The 21,188-nt window shown below is 40.4% G+C and overlaps 1 protein-coding gene across 2 annotated transcripts; it reads left to right on the forward strand.

Moving 5' to 3' along the window:
* The first annotated feature begins 6 nt into the window (after positions 1-6).
* fra10ac1 (FRA10A associated CGG repeat 1) lies at positions 7-20,435 on the forward strand. Of its 2 annotated transcripts, XM_080871966.1 has the most exons (14): positions 7-99; positions 2,105-2,184; positions 2,383-2,475; positions 2,705-2,750; positions 2,921-2,997; positions 3,187-3,270; positions 3,417-3,501; positions 5,752-5,797; positions 14,246-14,359; positions 16,651-16,693; positions 17,113-17,246; positions 17,843-17,893; positions 19,190-19,274; positions 19,898-20,435. In XM_080871966.1, exons 1-14 carry the CDS (start codon positions 82-84, stop codon positions 19,938-19,940), a joined length of 999 nt encoding a protein of 332 aa, XP_080728092.1. In that variant the 5' UTR covers positions 7-81; the 3' UTR covers positions 19,941-20,435. The 2 variants fall into 2 exon arrangements, with proteins under 2 accessions (XP_080728092.1, XP_080728093.1); XM_080871967.1 differs by lacking the exon at positions 14,246-14,359.
* The last annotated feature ends 753 nt before the right edge of the window (positions 20,436-21,188 follow it).

Consider the following 21,188-nt stretch of genomic DNA (forward strand, 5'->3'; position numbering starts at 1 on the left):
GACTTACTTCCTACGTCATCACATGGCGATTACATTTTGTAAACAGTCAGCGGCAGTTCATAGGGAGGAAAAAAAGAAGCCATGGATGATCTTGTGAAGGTAAACTTTTATACATGCGATATAGTCGCGTCTCTTCTTTTGCAAACAAGGCTGTGAGGACGCGTTCGCGTAGTTGTTAGCAGCCAGTTATCCCCCTCACAGATACGTGTGTCGGTGCTGCCTACTAACGCCGTGTTGGTTCCTGACTGCTTCACTGGTCACAGTCAGGGATGAGCGGTGTCTGTGGCGCGTGACAGGTCCAAAGCGGTCAAAGCACGAGCTAAAGCGCGTGCCTGCGTGAAATTCACAGCAGTCAGAGTCGCCGTGCACCTGCTACAGTGTCATAGCTCGTTTCTGATGACGGGACCTCCAAAATATCTCACTTTATTCACTATTTCATCCATCATTGAGCACTTGCTCTGCCACACCGAGTGAGGGAAAGCTATAGTCTCTCGTTGTAACAGTTACTCCATTTGTCTTCTTTTAGCCAGACATTTGGTGACTTTGAGAGATAAATTACACAAAAACAATTTTTTTTACATCATTAAAATGTGATTTCCGATTTCTGGGTGTGTTCTATGGGTAATATCGTTGCTTATATTGATAAATAGGCTTCAGCCAAATAGATTTCTGAAGGGGTTACATATAACATAAAGAAATGACCTGTTTTGAAAGTATTTTTATGACTCTGCATTATTGTACCAACCTTTTGTTCAACATTATTATCAGTACAGACCGTTCTGGCCACTTTAAATGTCTCTATAGAGGTATTTTGTTATATTTGTTGCACTTTTATTGCTACACCCAAGGCAGGATCTTTCTTGACAAAGACATTTTTAATGTCAAGGAAACTTTTCACATGGATAAATAAAGGCTATATAAAATTTACATTTCCAAATATTGATTGCAGCTTCTACTTGTGACAGGAATGTGTTTTCTGGGTAGAAATGACTTGATATCATCGAGCTATGCAGACATGTTTGACAGATTACAGGCCAACCGGATATTATTTTTTTCAGCAGACAATCACTTTTGGGGCGAGACACTGGGTCAAATTCATCCCATATCCATTAAGATGGACTTTTAGATCAACCAGTCTGGGTTAAATAAATGAAGAGATGATTTTATGGAAGCTCGAAACATTCATGAGACATGAGAACTGTCTGTGTTCCCACTAAATTTGGAGGCCGGCACTTGTGGAATAAAATAGAATGGGATCATTCTAGTTTTTATGTTTTCATGTCTTAATTATATCGGACAATTATGTGATAATAGATGCTTTTCTCCAAAAAACAGTGTTGTGAATACCTAAAAACCTAACAATAAAATCTCTCTCCTACTCTCTGTTTATTCATGTCAGACAGGAAACTTGTAGACACTTATTATAAAGGAATGCTTGGCCTGAGACAAAATTGACCTGGATCAAACTATAAAGGCATAGAATATGTTCTAGTTAACTTAAACCTGACCTGTTATGCTTCCTGTTTTCTTTATTTTCTGTTATATTTATACCCTTACAGTATTAAACATGATTAATGTTTGAAAGAATGAGGTGAGACTGCTGCAGCCGAGTTTCTGTTTTATGTTTTTTCCCCCCACCTTTGGGTCTCTATGGTGTGAAAGTGAGGAGCCAGCTATAATATGGTTAATTTAAGCACATAGGAGCTCAGTCCACCTGCTGTTTGAACCCATTCTTTATCAACAATCAAAAGAAAGTTGACTTAAACTGATGGGGTCTGTTTTGTTTCAGACACAGAAAGCACTGATCAGAGGAAATATGCAAAAATGCCCTCCCTCATTCAGAAATGCATACTTTAATGGTTTTATATATATGTGTGTGTGTATATGTGTGCAGCAGATGTTAATACATAGTGTCATGTTTACTCTAAGATCAGTCATTACCCTATTTGTGTCACAAGTTGCAATACATGTCTCACAGTTAGGATGTACAGTACAAGTGTACGCATGCATTTTTTAACTAATATGCCTAATTTTGCCAGAAAGTGTGTGGATGATTCACAAATCATCAGATATGATTCACAAATCACTTCCTGTGTTTCCTCAGGTTCACGGGGGCGGCGGTTATGACTCTGACTTCAGTGATGAAGATGGACAGGGAGAGTCCTCACAGAGAGGCCTTAAAAGGTCAAATGAAGGCTACAGAATTATTTAGGCTCAATGATACTTTTTCGCTTTATTCACATTTGGCTCAACTGAACTCCTGGTACTGTATCTGTGCTGACCAAATGAGATGGGATTGTACAGATGATAATATGAATAAACACAAGTGTTTTTAATCCATTTTTTTCACAAGCTTTCTGCTATTATGTGTACCTTCTACAGGAAACATGAGGAGGAAATCTTACAGAAGCCGTTTCAGAAAGGTCGCCACTCTAAGGTGGCTCACCGCAGCTTGCACTCAAATGAAGTGGACAGGTATGGTGACTAATAGCAGATCGAATAAGTGCTAATAGCTTTTAGCTGCTCGCATTTTACCTATGCACACTACAGTTAATGTCAATTCTTATGGGCCAATCTGATTAAATGCTCTCAGTGGATTGTTTTTTCTTTGCAAGCTATCACACATGATCTTGTTTTGTTTTTTTTGTCTTTTTTTGATTAAAAATGCATCATTTATATTTATATATATTTTTGTTTTGTTTAGAGAAGAAGCCCGGAACAGACGAGCCCATCTGATATCCATGAACGCCGTATCCTTTCTCAATTTATCATTTCTTTCGGCTGTGAGTAGACGACGAAGAGGCTGATGAAACGTAACTTTTTAAGATATTAAAATGTGATGCGGTGGGAAATTTTAGGCTGTTTACAGTTGCAAAAGTTAACATTGAACAACAGAATGACCTTAAGCAGATGTCTCCAGTTTGAGCGGCACAAGAAGTTTGTCGGTGATTACATACTGTATTACGGGGGACAGATGGTTGACTTCAAGCGCTCAGTGTGAGTAATCTTACTCACAGTCAACTCTGGGGAACAGTCAGCTTCTGTCACTCCAGGCAAAATAATTGCAATATGTCTATACATCACTGCAATCCAGTTAATCATTTCATTAAAATTGATAGTTGCAGAAGTTGTTTTTCGGTTTATGCGCGCTCATAAACGTTGTCATTTTACATTTATTCCCCGTAGAGCCAAGGACAAAACAGATCTAGACGTGCTGCGTGAAAACCATCGTTTCCTCTGGAGGGATGAGGACGAGGAGGACATGACATGGTGATCAACTTAGTGGCATCAGTAATAATGAATTAGTTTTTTACCTGTTCAGTTCTCTTCCGAAAAGTCTATACGTTACATTAGAAGTTAGTTAATGATGTGTGTGCTGATTTTCTTAGTTGCTTGTGGGGTTTTTTCTGTGGCAGGGAGAAAGAATTGGCCAAAAAGTATTATGACAAGCTGTTTAAAGAATACTGCATAGCTGACCTCAGCAGATACAAGGAAAACAAGGTGAGAGGAATGGAAATATAATTGATTTCTTATTAATTTTTAAACAGTAATACAGCTTATGTAAAGCAGTTTCTGTATGATATGATAGCATTTTTGAATATTTGAAAGCATTTAAAAATTGTCATATAAAAAAAGGCAGTTTCACACAAGGTGCAGGAATTAAAACCTTAAATTACAGTTCAAATGAAGGTAGCACTTCATGATACCATGCTTAACCCCTGGGGGGTCTTGGGTCGATTTGTGGCTCTAGGTCCGATAGTGTATGCATTTTTCTAAGACCCCCCAGGGGTTAATAAATTATACATTTATAGTTAAATAAACTTTAGTATAAAGTTGATATAAAGTGAATGCTAATGTTAGCTAATCATGAGTAATATTCATGTTACTTATGTAGTTTTATTTATTGCATTATGTCAACGAATGCATTATAATTACAGTCTGACAACTTAAGCACACATGACATTTACTATACTGTAGTAAACTACATGTGTCAGTTATTACCAAAAGGTAATAACTCAAGTTTAGCCCCCTATAGCATGTCTTAGTAACACACTTGGGCCATTATTTTCCCCAAAATCTAACCAAGCAGCCAGTTAAAATCAAAGTAAACAGAAGGTAAAACAGGGAAAGGATCAGGACACATCTCCAGGTTCACAATGTTGTGACTGCTTGCACAGTTAGGTTCAGAATCTGTTGGAGAGACAGAGGCTTTCCTCTGAACGTCACAGCAGTTGCCTTTAAATCAAACACTCAAGATGTGATGGAAGTGCCGACTTCAGCTTTAATTCGGAGGCTTTTACACAAATGTTTTCATTTCTTTTATGCAGAGTCTCTCATATTTGGAGGATCAAAATTAATTGGACAAACTGACATCATTTTAAATATAAATATTGTTTTTAATACTTGGACGAAACTCCTTTAGAGTCCATGACTGCCTGAAGCCTAGAACCCACTGATGTCACCAAATGCTGTTTCTATTCTTGAGATGCTCTCCCAGGATTTTACTGTAGCCTCCACGGTTTGCTGCTTGTTTGTGAGTCTCTCTGCGTTCAGCTTTATCTTCATTAAACTGAAAAACATGCTGCATTGAGTTGAGATCAGATGAAACTCTCAGGGTGCTTTTGCACCATACTTTGGGTCATTATCCATTTGTACTGTGAAGCACTGTCAAAGCCATCTTCTGTGGGTCTTTCAGGCTTTTTAGTGTTGCTGAGCTGTCCACTACTCCTAAACTTTCTACTGTCCCCCTGATAGGTTAATGTTATTTTTTGTCAATTAAAATAAGTCCACAGATCAGTCGCATCTCGATTGTTTGATTTCAAATCCACTCTGGTGGTATACGGAGTCAAAACTACAAAAATTATGAACCAATTTCTAAATCCTAGAAATCGATTTATCACTAACGCACCTACATGCGCTATAAGATAACATTACAGTGCCCGTAGATACCTCAGCAATCAGCGTTACAAGGACCTGCTCCAGTATTCCAAAAAAGATTACACTAATTATCCCTGCAGTGTTGCCATGTGTAAAGGTTAATATTACCTAAGTCTCACTAATCTCCATAATAGCGAGCCCATTTTAGCCTGAAGTTGGGGGTATGATGTGTTCTGGCGCTCTGCTCTGTCTCCAGTGATCGCTGAGCCTTTTTGGAGCGAGGCCAATGTTTAAAACTGATGAAAAGTGGCACACGTGTGGCCCAACTCAGTATCTCCTGCATTTGTGCTGATGAGTTTTCTGTGCACACATCTCTTTTACGCTTACACCTCCGACATGGCGCACAATACACAATACCTGGAATTATCTATGTTTATCGGAGGCACTGTAGGTAAATTGAAACATTTCAATTTAAAAAGTCCAAGCCGCTAAACACTAAAAGGTTGTGCACTTGATTTATTCACTAGTTATTCTAAAACGCCTACGAATAAAAATATAAAGGGCGAGTTGCAATACGTGGGGTCAAAAGGACACCACTTACTATAGATGTGTTTACATTAACAAGTTAATGTGCATGCACAGCATTTAATAATAAGAGTGCATGGGTGAATAAACACAAATATATGCAGTCCTTATATTCTCAGTTGTTTTTCTGATCCAACTGCCTTCGAAAACTAATAAGCATTAAAAGGTGGGAACAACACAGCTATGGCTTGCAAGCTATATGGATGGAAATGGATCTGATGCTTTAGTTGGTTTCGTGTATATGATTTTGCTCATTTATGCTCATTTAAAAAAATCTGTGCCCAACAGTTTGGATTTCGATGGCGGACAGAGAATGAAGTCGTCTCTGGAAAAGGTATGGCATACACCTGTTATATGCTTGCATGGTCCTGCTAATGTTGCTGTGTCGAGCACTTGCATTTGATTCGTAGTGAGAATAAGGAAGAGAATAAGCTGGAAAACAGCCTGGAGAGGTGGAGGTATGCTGCGGGGAGAGGAGGGATGCAAGTCAGTTGAAGCAACACAGAGTAGGTGTGTGTGTGTGTGTGTGTGTGTGTGAAAAGGGGACGGGTGCAACAGTCATGCTGCAAGGAGCAAAGGTAGTGAAGGTAGAATAAAATACCTGGGGTCAACCATCCAAAATAATGCAGAGCTCACAGGGTGGAGTGGGTGGAGACGAGTGTCAGGGGTGATTTGTGACAGAAGGAAGAACAAAAGGTAGAAAGAAGCCAAGCTGGAGATGCTTATATTTTTAAATGGGAGTGATCATGATGGACAAGATTAGAAATTAGGCACTTTATATTGTAAGGTAAAGACCCTACAATAATACAGTAATACGCAATATTAGCCTCCTAAGACCCGAACTCTTCCACGTCATGCATTTTTAATTTCTCTTTGGTATTTGGGCTGATTGGGGCCCGATGAGTGTAAAAACAAAGAATTACCAGATTATTATTTTTTTACCTTATTTTTGTTTTTAAGAAAAATAAGAGCCACATATGAGGATATTCATTTAAAATTTTGATAGAACAGTAGCAGTATAATGTCCTTGTAAGTGGATATCAGGCCCTTGTAGAGCAAAATTGAGTATTTTGGTCTAAATAACCCACATATGTAGGTCCTAGGAGGTTAATAATGAACCCCAGTAATCAGACTACCCCCTTTGAGCAAGGCGACGGTGGGACGGGAAAAACTCCCGCTTAACAGGAAGAAACCTCCAGCAGAACCAGGCTGAGGGAGGGGAAGCCATCTGCCACGACTGGTTGAGTGAGGGGAGGAAGACAGGAAAGGCAGCATGTAGGATATGCAGGGCGGTGGTGGTGATAGGGTGAAGGGAGGAAGATGATCTGCTGTGACGAGCCCTAAGGGGAGAAGTGATCTTAAATTGCAGTAAAAAGCATACTTGTTGAGCAAAGAGATCCGATTTAATCAAGAGGCTGGAACCGAATCCTTATTGCATAATATTCTATGTAATGCTGACATAAAGTCCGGATTCAGGGAGGTGTTGGAGATATTTTAATCACTATTTGTGACGTTTTTGCTTGCAGTGATGCTCTAAATTCACATTTTAGTGAACCTCAGTGAACCATAGTGAAGTGGGATTATAGCTTTCTCACCCACACCTCACATCCTTCTCCACTAGATGGAGACAGAGATAAAGACAATTCACACAGCAGTACATCAGCTATGATTGGTGCTTCCCTTCAGGAGTCTCTCCACATGTCAGGCTCTTTAAAAAAATCTGCCTGCTGCAATTTGGTTTGACTTTATGGCTCTCCAGAATGGCGTCATAAATCTTTAAACGATTTGACCTTTCATCTGAATTTTCTTTCCGTGTTTGCTTGTGGCTTCCCATCTTAAACAGCCGCGGATTAATCTGTCCATTGATACCCAACACTGTAGCTTTCTGATAGCGCTGGACTAGCTTGATGGTTTGGCAGTGGTTCCATGATTACTGTTGCTATTATTGCTCAGGATTAGTACAACACCTCTCTGTCTACCGCTGCGTTTGTGTGACAGTGGTATTTATAAGTTTACCTGGAAGGACAATAGCTGCTGCTCAGCAAGGGAGCCTGCCTTGACAGCTCATTAATAAAGTGAGCTTCACACACATACACAATCTCATATACACACATACACATATGCAGAGTCATTTAACATTTAAATTATTATTATAATTATGTTTATACCAGTACAACCTCACAAACACACAAACAGCGTGTCTGGGAAAGCTGACTAAACCAATATGTTGTTCCGGATTAAGACAGTGTAATCTTGGACTCTGACAGTTCAAGCCATGTAGCAGTACTCTACAGGAAGTGGGATTAGATTAGGTCAGATGCACTGCACTTTAGCTGCCTCAGCTGTGATTTGTGGACATTAATAATTACTAGAGACATGCTCCTTAAGTACTGTTTAGAGCATGGGACTCTAAACCCTCTCCAGTGAGATCAATACTAAATAAATTCTGTAAGTTGGGCCTGACGCCCCCGTTCAGACGTGAAGAATACACTGGTGCAAATCTTTGTCATGGATTGAGTGTAACAAGAGTTTAGTTTGATTTTTAAGCTGATATAGGGTGTCATCAATCACAGACACTTGAATCTTGGCAACAATCTGTTGGCGAGTCATCAACGTGAATGTTTTTGATTTATTGTTCAATTACCAGCAGTTCCACTTGGACTAAGTGTTGCTAGTCCGAGCTCGTGTAGTACTGCTTCCCGTCAATTAAACTGATCTTGTACCACCTCCGATGGCCACTTTTTACTTTTGCTCTGGCATGAATACCTTTTTTGGAAACCATCCCCTTATCATCGCTGCTTTCTGTGCACCTCAGATCATGCTGGTGGATAATGCTGACTAGTCTCCATCCAATAAGGTTGGATCACGAAGAACACTGACCTTTCTTTTCATTGCTATAGTGTTATATTGGATCAAGGAGTGCACAGTACCAAAAGGTTTCATTCTCTCTTCTTTTTGGGGGGGTTCACAGGTTATCCTCCCACTGGAATCTTGCTGCCGATTTTTTTGAAGAATGAGATGTACTTCTAGTCCTTGCTGATAACTTTCTTTCTCTCATCTCAGTGCCTTTATACTTCTGAAAGTTCCACATGAATTCCTGTAGTTGAATATAACAGAAAGCTACAAATGTCTCATATTAACAGATCTTAAAGGTACTTTCTTGGTTTTCTTTTTTTTTTCTAAACAGAAGTTGTCATTTGTGTTTGGGAGAGTAGCATGAAAACTTCTAGAGTTATACTTGGTTGCATACAAGCGAGTATAACTGTGGACTGTGGCTTTCCATGGAGGGTACATGGACATGTATTCACCCTCTGCCTATGAGATAGATATGGATAGCATTGCAATAGTGACATATTCATATAAACAATGAGCAAAGTTTCAGAAAATGAGTCGAGACTGCTATGAACATCTTTTTTTTTTTTCGTGCTCTTGACTGCAAACACACAAGCATGAACCACTTGCTGTTCATTTTTAAATATGCGGGGCAGCCAATCAGAAGACAGTTACTTTAAAGTTCAAGAATAAAAACATAAACAAAATAGCTGAGGCTAGGTTGTTGTAGGTGGGCCTCCTGTCAGGGTACACACTGACACAGCAGGAGTTAGGTTTGACCCAGCTTCTGCTGCCTTGGAATAAATGCCACTGGTAGCCGAAATGTGAAGCCACTTTTAGCATTATACTACTGTCACACTTCAATGAGTGGTTGAAGACTGGCAAAACAAAATTAGGGCCAGGTCTGCGACTGCTTGCAATCACTGGCGTTAAAACCACATTAAGATGTTATTAGTTTGCAATTGATTGCATGCAACTGCTAACTTGACCCCAATCTGTTTATGATAATAGGGCAATGAACTGTGTTGTATTGCAAAAATCTGCTGTTTAGACACAGAAATTGATGTTTCTAACATTCAGAGTTTAGCCAGAAATTCCTCCACAAGTGTTATATAATATCAAATTAAAATTACTGCTGGGATCTGCTAAGTCAAGTCAACTACTGTAAAGCTGTTCTCACTGGCGCACATTGCCAATAATCAGCTGGGGTCAATCTGTGTGCGTTTGTAAATGAGATTATTTGAAAACCTTCACCAATCTGTCACAGAGAGTCACAATCAGTCGCAGTCAGTCTGCAACTGTTTTGAGACAAGTTGCCTCCCAACTGGCAACCTATGCAACTGTTTTGCGTTTGAAAGCTGTCGACCACACGCTGTGGGTGTTGCAGGCTCAAACTGTGGGCGACCAACTGATCACTGCAGCAACTTGCAGTGAAAAAATTCAGTGCAGTTACCAGGCAACCACAGATTGGTTGATTTAATTATTTTACGGTCGCAAAAAGGGTGCCATGACATGCTGATTTAGTTGATATGATAATCAGTTTCCTTTTTTTGGCTTTTCATTGTTTGGTGTCACATTTTTACTTATTTCATTTTGCTCTGTCCTGGATTTTCTACTGTTTGCTTATCTAAACGTTTGATCCTGCCTCTGCTCCATCTACATTTATTTGTTGTTGTCAGGTTCATATAAAGCAACTACTCCACCCTTAAATGAGCAAATTCAAATAATGTTATATACTATCCTACATCCTGGTGGTTTCCTTTCAATTTAAATAAAACAAAAGTGACAAGCCAATTTAATTTAAGGGGTGAGATCGTTTCTGTTGCTTTAAATGATTCCTTCGGCTCAGCCTGTGTTCTAGGCAGGCTTTGCACATAGTAAGTATATCCTGCTGGGCTCTCATTTGCCAGACAAAATACATCAGCTCCAGAGAAGTAACTGAGTGTATTTTAAGTGTGAGAAGTGGAATCTCATTATCCGACAGTGCTCAAAGCTTTCAGAGTTTCCCAGTCTAACAGCGGCCAGTGTCACTGTCTCCATTCCTATTGTTTCAAAGTGTGAGTGTCAGAGTGTACCCTACAAATGTCAAAATTTGAATATTTCTCTGTGTTTTAAAGAGGGACACATAGATGTAACACAGATATTCTTGTGCAGATAGAGTATAGAATGCTTTCATAGTACTTTGTAATGCTATTTAGTCTGAGCAGTGAACTCAAAGTCATTGTGGAAGACAGACCCCATAAAAACAAAAAGCAGGCTAAACCTGATCAAGCATCAGAGGTGGGAGTGGGTGGTCAGAGAAGCATCCATCTGATTCCTAGTTACATTTCCAATATTTGAAAAGTCTGCCTGAGGGAACCATATATTTTCCACAGGCTGCACTTTTATTGAAGGCATTTTACTTTGGGAATAGGCAAGGTTAGAGTCCTGGTGAGTATCAAGATTTAGCTGAAAAACAACAGCGGATGCAGACACTCACAGTGACCACCTGAAGTCTGCATCCTCACAGGCTTTTCAGTCACTAAATGATCTGAAGGGTCATTTTGAGTTATTTAAGAGTACAGTACAGTCCATGTACCTTTGAACAGAGTCAGCTCACTGTGCAGCAGTAGAAGCTGTTGCATGTGACAAGCAGTTTTGTGATGATCGTGATATTAAACAAACAGGTCAGCATTATGGGAAACTTGCGTATTTGCTTTTGCTTACAGCCCTGACCCTAAGAAACAGGAGTTGACGTGTATCATCTCTCTGTCTGTTTGTCTTATGGCAATAAAGTCCGCCTGCCAGCATCTCTTCATCTCTATTCATCAGTCTGTTTGCTGCCTCTTAGGAGTAGCAGTCTAAGCAGCCTCTCTCTCTGTCTCTCTGCTAACATCCTCCAGCTCATCTGGGTGGGGGGGACACAAAGGTGTTCCCAAGCCAGCCGAGAGAGCGTGTCCTAGGTGTGCCCTCGCCTAGGAGGCGTCCAAGATGCCAAACGACCTCGACTGGCTCCATTTAATAATGAGAAGTACCGGCTCTACTCCAAACCTTTGCCGAATGACTGAGCTCCTTACCTTATTTCTAAGGGAGAACTCAGCCGCCCTTTAAAGCCAATTACTCGATCTCATTCTTTTGGTCACTACCCAGAGCTCGTAGCCATAGGTGAGGGTGTGAACATAGCTCAACCAGTAAATCGACAGCGTCGCTGTTTTCACCACGAGCGACTGCTACAGTGCCCGCATCACTGCTGGCACCACACCAGTCCGTCTGTCAATCTCCCGCTCCACCCTCCCCTCGCTTGGGAACAACTCCTCCGCTTGGGGCACCAATTCGTCCAGACCCAGAGTGGGCACTCCACCTTTATCTGGCGTCACACTTGGAGGTGCTAATTCTCATTCCCACTGTCCTCACAAGTGACCTCGAACCGTTCCGCTGCGAGTTTCACGCCACCTTCTCATGAAGCCAACATAGCCAGATAGTCCACAAAACACAGAGATGAGATCCTGAGCCCACAAACGCAGAGACGCTCCGCAACCTGGCTGCGCCTAGAAATTCTGTCCATAGAAAATCAAAATCCCTTCATCTTACTAATTAAAAAGTAAAAGAAAACAAACTACAAGCATTGGTATTTGTGATTTTAAGAAAAAGTTTTTATGGGATTGATGTGTTAGACTTTTAAGTGTGTTCAGTGACTTCGCTCAGCTGGATGCCTGCCAAGCCCTTATAAGAAGAGAAAAACTGTCCATGTTTGTGCTCGGTTGGTTGTGTCCTGTAAATAGTTTTTCATAATAGTGGTCTTTGGCCAGAGTCCTTTTCTGGCTGCAGGGGATTTTTAATGAATTATTTTTTTTATTTTTTACTGCAGCACCGCTAGTGACCACAGGGAAAAATGAACAGCAAGACTAAGGTGTGGTTCTGTGTGCAGCTCTGCTAATGTGTGTTTCCAGAAGTTCCACACGGTGCTAATCTAAGTTAATTGGCTCCCTTGTTGTAGCTTTACATGAAAGTGGATTGGATCTTTTTTGTCTAACCCAGCGCGGCACGTCCGGTCTGATAGCAATCCCTTTGATAGAAGGGGGGAAAAACCCAGACAAATGTGTCATTTCGCATCATCGTGTGGACTTGGCAGTTATCCAAGAGTGAATAAAAAGTGAATGCACGCTAGTTCAGGTCACTCCCTTTGACATCATTAAGTTAGTGTTAATCGTGCACCCATCTGTCCTGTGGTAATTATCCGTCTTGATCTCGGGTCGCTGGCTGGTGGCATTATTAACCAATGACGTAGGAGGACCGGAGTTTCCTCTCCTAACTGGATTCATCTGCTTTTTTCTTTTTCTCTTTCATGTGGCACGTGAGGCTCACCTGATGTGTAAAAAAAAAATACCTGGCGCCTCTCAACAGTTGAAATCCGTCTTTTCTTTCACCAGAAAATCCGATATAGCTCGCATCCATCCGTCAGTTTTTTTAAAAAGCTTACCGCAGTTGGCTTTGGGTAAAAAGAAGCGGTGTGCCACCCCGGTCAGGCCACCACTCCATCACTGTGTATAAAACTTGTTTTATAAAGCAGCAATTCTCTCTGCATCCCAGTTTTTTGTTTTAAACCAGTTTTCCAAATACAGTACCAGGGACTTGTTGTAAGGTTTCAAGTGTGAAATTTCTGGGCCCAGGGACTGAAAACTATCAGAAATACGTTGACAAACTACTTCCTGGCCTTGATTGTATTTAGTTTTTGACATTTATTTGTCAAAGAAATTGCCTGGAAACAGATTTATATTGGCTCCACTCTCCCAGGGTCACATTTGTGTGTAGCTGGAGGGCTCCACACATTCGAACGCTCCATGTTGTAACCTTCGAATAAATCACATTCTTCTCTGTTTTACACTGAGCTGCTTCTCAAAGGGAGCAAGGGGAATCAGAATGATGTTCAAGGGCGCTTCTTTATTTTTAATATGCAAAGCAGAACCTTTTAGAGACTTTCTTTACACATGTTACGTCCGGCTTTAACAACAGATAAGAAAATAATTTTTTTTCATAGGCATCGTGATCGTCATTGAGGTCACAGGAACAGGATATGCTGACATTTTCGAGTAATATAAATACTTTTAGTGACATCCTGACGTTCTCTGTGACATCACCGAGGAGTTGATATTTGTGTTTTGACTGGAAATTGTTGGATTCTTTCACGGGTCTCTTTTGTAAGTACAGTGTCTTCCCCTGACAGATAAACTCAAGTAAACCTCATTTGAACCGTAGCCAGAAGTGTCTTCTTCTAAGCTGACGTCACTGGATCTTAATCTCATACAGCACGTGAAGAGAGAGTCCGCCCTACGGCTCAAAGTGGCCCGAGTCCACGAGCCCTGCGTCATCTCACCTGAATGTTTACAGTCGCAATCCTTTCCAGGTGAGGGCAGGCATCACTTTCCTTTCACGGAGTTAGGAATTCGTGCCAAGACTGGATGGCTCTGACGCATTCGCTCCCTCTGCTGCAATCTGGAGGAACCCCGGAGACCAGATCAATGCCACCTTAAGCTCCTCTGGGGATAACAGGCAGCCTGTACAGCGGCTGGAGGGAGGCCTGAAGGGATGAGACGAGGGGAAGAAAGGGAGATGAGAAGGAGAAAGGGGATAAGGAGGAAGGGGTGTAGAGATAGACTGCGGTGGGTAAAAGTGAGCAGCAGGGTTTGAAGGTTGTCTGACAGAATCTTTTTGGAGATTCTTAGTCTGTCACTACTAAAACACATCCTTCTTATTCTGTTCGCTTTTCTAGTGTAAAGGTTAGAATTTCACACGATAATTCACAAGTTGCCTGCAGTTTGTTCGAGCCCTCACTCAGTAATTATATCAATTAAAAATGCATTTCTTTGCTTCATGAATTGGTGTTAACAAGAGAGCTTACAGAAAAAAGCGGGCATGAGTGTAAACATGTGAAATATTCAGATTTGTACATGTGAGCTTCTTCACGTTCCAGGTCAGTTCCAGTGTGGAAACAAGCACTGCGAGAAGGAGGAAGGCCTCAAAAGCTGGGAGGTGAATTTTGCCTACGTTGAACACGGGGAGAAGAGAAACGCACTGGTCAAACTCAGTAAGGAAAAAAAGAAGAGAATTATCTCTTTATTTTATAGCCTCATTTTTTGGAAAAGGTGTGGCTGTGGCCCAGCAAATGGTCCCTATCTATGACCTTAGTCATAATGATCCCCCTTCAGGTTATTATACTGCTGAAAATAATTACTGTAGTTGGAGGAGTCAGTTAAGCAGGAAATGAAAGACTTTTAACAAGCTGGTCTTACAGGTCACGTCCAGGTTCTTTCTCCTCACAAGAAAAAATAAATCCCACTTTGTGCCAAATTAAAATCCATTCTTTAGACAGTCCCTATTGTTTAAACAGTAATGAAACGTGATTTGGCAACCCCAGTGCCTCAGCTTTACTGGAAAAATATGATCCATAAGGATGATGATGCATTGGTTCATGAGCAGAGTTATTAGGAATCTTTTTTTGTGTTTTGGGAGAAAAACATGAGCTCCACCGGGTTCTTTCGTGCTTTCTTCTCTGTAGTTTATACACAGATGATTAATTTTTATCAACAGCATTCCCTTTGTATTAGAGGTGGGAATCACCATACAACTCGCGATACGATATTATCACAATACTTAACGCATGATACGATATTATTGCGATTTTTTAAAAATATTTTGTGATATTTAAATTCTGCACATAAAGGTAAACTTTATCAATATTCATTTTATCTAATATCAAAGTCTCACACTCAGTCTTTCTCTCATTTCAGTCAGTTTTATTGCTGACAAACTGAACTGTTTGTATTACAGTCTAGTCCAACTTAACTGAATGCAACCATCTGGTACAATTATAGCTATTCTGAACTATGCAATTTATGAAAACTATGCAGCCCCTTCAGCAACTGAAGAATTTGAAAGTAAATTTAAAAAAAATATAATTTTACATTAAATAAAAAAGTTTTAAACTTAATTAAAATTAAACATGTCTTAAATTAAAATAAGTAAACTGTCATGTTTATTGCTGCCAAAAAAAAAAGTTAAACACATTTGGACAGTGAAGGAATGTCAGGACTCTTGCTCAGAAAAAGGATCAACATGCTCTGAAGTCAACATGCTCTGACTCCAGAGCATGTTGACTTCAGAGAAAAAATTGTTTGTAACAAAATATCGATTTCTGCTGTCCCTGTATCGATACATTATTAGCAAACAAAATATCACGATACTACACAGTATCGATTTTTTTCCCCCACCCCTACTTTGTATGTGCGCAATACTGTTATATACTGCTGAGCAAAAATCTTGAGCCACCGCTATTTTCTTTATATGTAGCGAGGAAAATGGGTCCATAGATCTATTAAAAATGTGCAAAAAAGAGAGAGTTTGTACAGTTCTAACAAGCTTGAAAGTCAATATTTGGTGTGACCACCTTTATTCTTCAACACAGCCTGAACTCTCTTATTCGGGCTTTCTTCTCTTTTCTTTAAGTAGTCTTCACGAATAGTTCCCCAGGCTTCTTGAAGGACATTCAAGGCTCTTCTTCAGATGTTGGCTGCTTTTGTTCTGTTCTCTGTCCAGATCATCCCTTTCCTTTTGTCCAGTTTGATTGAATTTTTTTTTTAAGGACACATTGCATAACATGCTGGGATATGCCAAGGTTTAAGCTAATAGCTTCCAGCAAAAATATTACTACTTAATGACTCTTAACATTTTTTTATTAGATAGCGATGGTGGAGACAGAGGAGGGAAGACACGCAGCAAAGGGCCACAGGTCAGATTCGAACCCAGGCTCAAGTTACTGCGTCTTGAATGGTGTTAGCTTTGATCAAATTGTGTCATTTTTGCTTTTTTTCATCAATTCGACTAAGGAAATGACAATTAGTTATGTGTTTTTGCGACGGGATACATATTTAACAATTTTAAATCTGTCCTTTGATAAAGCTGTGTGTCATGTATAGGTACTAATATTGGTCCATCGGTTGGGTGAGGTGACTTTTCCCACATGGGAATTATTCAGAGTTCAGTGTTAAATTGCTTGAAAAAAAACAAACGTTCCTCTGGAAATGGAAGCTTCTTGGAAGCCAAATATAAAGAAATGAAGGGTGACTCAAGACTTTTGAAGACTCAGCACTGCATATGAATCAGGTTGAACATTTTCTAAGTGTACACCGGGGTGATGCTGCAGTTACTGTATCTTCTATAGAAGCATCATTTTCAACCACTAGTAGTTACAAAAAGTGTGAGCATTAACACAGAAGCACCCTGACACTGTCACTATAATAACAATCGCAGGAGTAACAGTGGATCTATTTTTAGAGCCGCTACAATAGATGTGAATATGTCGTGTTGTTTCTGTTCTAGGACTTTGCCCTGAATGTTCTTTCAAACTCAACTACCATCACAAGTAAGCCGACTTTCACTTCGCCTTTTTCATGAACATGTAGCTCTGTTTGCCCGTGAAGACTGATTTCTGAGAGTGCGCTCGTCTGCTAAAAGTAGGCCAGGTCACCATGGACAGTCAGCACGTGTTGTTTTGTTGCTTGCAGAGGTTTAGAATTCAAAACATGATTCATATCTCCTGTCTGACCTTACCAGAGTGTCATGATTTTATCACAGTTTTTTGAATCTGGAAGCAGCTGTGTGCATTATAGCGTCACTTTAGCTGCTGAAGGATGGCTGGAAGTCTTGTATTAGATGTTTTCATTAAAGCCGCAGTTTACTCGTGTTTTGGATGTGCCATTCAACCCACACGAAGGGTTTCACGTAATAGCATTTGAAACAGTGACTTGGCTGACGGTTTGGTCAATTTGTGATTCTGTTCAGGAGGAAGGAGGTGAAAGCAAAACCAAAGACTGAAATGCTCTTGGATCAGAACCAGAAGCCAGCGAAAGCAAAAGCAAAGAAGAAAAAGAGATCGTCGTCACATTCGAAGAAGCACAAACACAAGAAGCACCGAGGTAAAACTCCTCTGCTCTTCTTTCTGAATAAACGTTCCTTTAGAACAGTAATAGGATGAAAAAAATACCCTTGGGAGCAACCTTGTTTGCATTATGTTCTTCGAAATTATGTAATACCAACTTTTCTTTTGTGTTTGACATTTAGTTTTTTTTGTTGTTGCCATAATTTCCATTTGATCTCATCTTATTTTATTACAAGAGCTCCAAGCTTTAAAACTGCTATTATTTGTTCTGTTTTTTCCTCTTTCACTAAATTGTTTGTGCAGCAAAAACATTCATAACTAAAAACATACAGTTTATCCTCCCCCACCACATTAAACTGGAAGTACTGCACCCATAGGTGGTGCTGTAGGAGTCAGGTTTATGTTTTTAGCAATTATGCAAAATGTGTTGCCAGCAGGGAAGTTGCATGCAGAGTGCCCTCTGGTGGACAGAATGTGCAATGTTAACGCTCATAACACAGTTGAAGGGTGTCTCTCCACTGTGGGGCCAACAGTGTGGCAAGTCATGCACATAGTATTTTTAAAGTGTTCATTAAGGTCAGCAAAGGCCGGTAGCTGTGACTCTGATCGTTGCCTCTCTGTGTTTGTCTATAGATCGCTCCACCTCTTCCAGCAGCTCAGAGGAATTGCAAAACTCGGATAAAGGTAATGTCACGATGGCCTGATGCACACAGACCCACAAACGCATTTTTAAAAAGATGTAGGGATGCACAGATCCCTAAACCTTTAGGTGAAATTTGCCATTTTGACATTATGATAGGTCACCTATCTTACATATCTTTTAATTTTTTCCAAATTTTCAAATTTCAAATAGCTCTTCAATGTTGGAATCTGAGTTTATGATCTCCTTCATCTGAGCGCTGAACTGAAACTCTCCTCCAAACTTCTGCAGTGAAAGCATCCTGACACTCCCATAATTCCTGTAGTTAATGTTGTAACAGATAGCAGATCCGTGTTTTTCTCAGCATGCTTTTTGTCTCCGTTCTTTCTTTCTTTTTTCTTTTTCTTGTTTTTTTTTTTAACTTTACTGGAAACAGCATGAAGTGAGGTATGACTTTGCCCCCTTGTCCCTGTTCTGTTTGTTCAGCCAAGGTCTGGCTGGATAAATGTGTTGGTAGGTGGAGGTGTACACTCTGAGGTTATGTCACTGAGTTCCACATGCAGGTCCATACACAAAAACTCTTATGCTTTCTTTCTGCATCACACATGCTCAAAGCAATTGTATAAGGTTGGAGAAGATTAAATTTCCGACTCTGGTATTTAGTGTAATGTATAAGCAGCACTTTCAAAGAGGGGGGAGAGATTTTTAATATCAGGGAAGCACTTTGTGCCCTAGAAACTTTATATTAATGCCAGGGAAAATGAATGGAAAAATATGCTGCTTTGGCCCAGTATAGCATCACATAATTAGTGGCTTATGCTGATAACATATTTGTCTACTACAACCTGCCAAAACTTGTTTCTGAATAAATTTGTGAAGGAGGAAATAGGCCACGTTCTTGAAGAAGAACTATTTTGTTTCTGCAGGGTTTAGAGTTTACTTCCTAAACATTCACTGGTTGATCAGAGGCTATATGAGTGACAAATTAAAGGAAAACATCAACTCTTTATATTTATATTAATAAAGGGTTTCAGTGGGTGTGTTATGCGCATGATGGAGGTGATTTGGGTCAAAACACTCCACTCCTCTAACTGAGGTCTTTCTCTATTTAAAGACCTAAAGAGGTGATCGTGGCTCAAGAGTTTGGAGTTCGCCTTGTAATCGGAAGGTTGCCGGTTCGAGCCCCAGCTCAGACAGTCTCGGTCGTTGTGTCCTTGGGCAAGACACTTCACCCGTTGCCTACTGGTGGTCAGAGTGTCCAAAGGTGCAAAGGTTACCGGTTGACCCAGTTTTTCTTTGCTGTGAGTGCGACTGACTGCTCTCTGAAACTCTCCTACTAGACTCTGACGCTGGGGATGAGCCAGAGGACCAATCAGAAGGCGACCACTGGCGAGGACCTGCCCCTGCAGTGGAGGAAAAGTCGAGGTGAGGTTAACAGTTAGTGCTCGTTTTAAGCTTCCCGTTTGTCACAGTTACATGGGTTACTGCTGTCTATATAGCACTATGAGAGCTGCTTGCACACACTGCGTAAAGCTGCTCACAAAATCTTGAACACGTTTATGTCAACTTCCACCGAGCTTTGATAGGATAATGATGGTAATGCTTCTGAGCCATTTCACTGGCAGCAAATGGCTTATTACTCGAAATATTGGCTGTGCTAGTTTGGGTTTTATAATCCGTGTAATGAATATTTTTGATGTTATTATAAAATAACGTCAGGGAGAACATAAAGACCTGCCTCTTACAAATCTGACATTCGTATAGATTGGGTTCTACTTTCAGTCAAGAAAGCGATAGTGAGTAACTTAAGTGCATTTCAGGTCTGTTTGCTTTGTTTAAAAATGTTCAGTCTCTCTTGCTTCTGCCCCTCACTGTGTATTTGTTTGTGTTCTGGATCAGTGTTGTCAACATCATTTTATGCTGTATAGAGAACTGACACTGACCGAGTTATGCTGGGGTCCCCCCATAAGAAGCATCTAACAGTTTGTGTCAGTATCATGCATGACAGGAACTTACATTTCTGTGTTTTGCTTGTTGTGTCTCTTCAGGGAGGAAGAGTTTGATGAGTACTTTGAAGACATGTTTCTTTGAATCCGCTGGAATCAGTGGCTTCCCTGCTGCGACTACACTTCTGTGTCTTCTGAATACTTAAAGGTGTTCTGTTTGAGTCTTGACTGTATGTAGGTTTATTTCACTGCGAGTTCCATTACTGCCAATGAAATAAACATCGTGTTTACATGGCCTGTCCCTGTCACCTTCTCTTTATATCTGTTTTTGTTTTTAATGTTGCAAATTTTACTATTTTAATGTCCCTTTTTACGACCCAGCACATACAGGAAATGCTCTTTTTCTTTCCAGCCGTGGAGCTTGCCCCTTGCTTATGATGCATAACTTAATTAAGTCTTAATTCAATAACCTTGTCCCTAAGTCCCATTTGCAACTAAACCTGCATATATGATTGTTTTGTGAAGTGTTGCATAAGAGTCAAACCTTCTGCTCCTTAAAAAAAAAAAGGATTATCTTTAACTGCAGAGGGGAACTACATGTTGCTGGGGATTAAAGACCTTGGCTTAAATAAAGACAATTACCACATACTGCTCTGTCTGTGTCCTTTTTTACTTTCTGCTTTCTCGGGAGCACTCTTTCACTGTGTGATTCATGGCAATGTAAGCTAACAGGTAGTTAAGTACAGTCCACTGAGCAATAACAGCTTGTTTTGGAGTTTAGGCAGGATGCGATTCAGCCTGCAGCTACACTTGTACACCTTTTCAGCTGATCAATTGTGCTGTCAAAGTCCGTTTTCTTGGATATGTTGCTTATGTTTTTCCCTCGTGATTTAGAAGTTGAAAAGTAGCACCAATTTTTCGCTCTCATTGAAGAACCCAGAAAAAGTCCAGTCTGTATTCAAGTCCAAGTTTCCACAAAATAGATTCTCCTCAAACTAGATATTGGTTACTTGTGTCTTAACATCAGCTGAATCTCAGCCATCCGAGTTATAATAAGACACTAACTTTTTATTCCAGTAGAGGTGGACTGTGAAGAGAGTTGCACTCGCCGACCTCTAAACTCTCCGGGGATCGAAGGGTCGCGTTGGCGCAGAAGCGTGCGGCGAAATGATAAATTACTGCTCTGTGTTTCATGTCACATATTTCACATTGTCAGTGGAGGCCTCAGCAGCATCCTGTCCTCTCTATGCAACGCACACGCTGGATTGCACTGCTGCAGCCGCTTTTAATTGTGTTATTTTCCTACACTTCAATGTGCAATTTCCAGCTTTCTCCAGGCGGAATTTGCACACAGCAGGTCACAGGCACAACACTGAGCAGAAAAGTGAGATGG

The sequence above is a fragment of the Rhamphochromis sp. 'chilingali' genome (genome assembly GCF_963969265.1).
Source record: "Rhamphochromis sp. 'chilingali' genome assembly, chromosome: 22".
NCBI lineage: Eukaryota > Metazoa > Chordata > Actinopteri > Cichliformes > Cichlidae > Rhamphochromis > Rhamphochromis sp. 'chilingali'.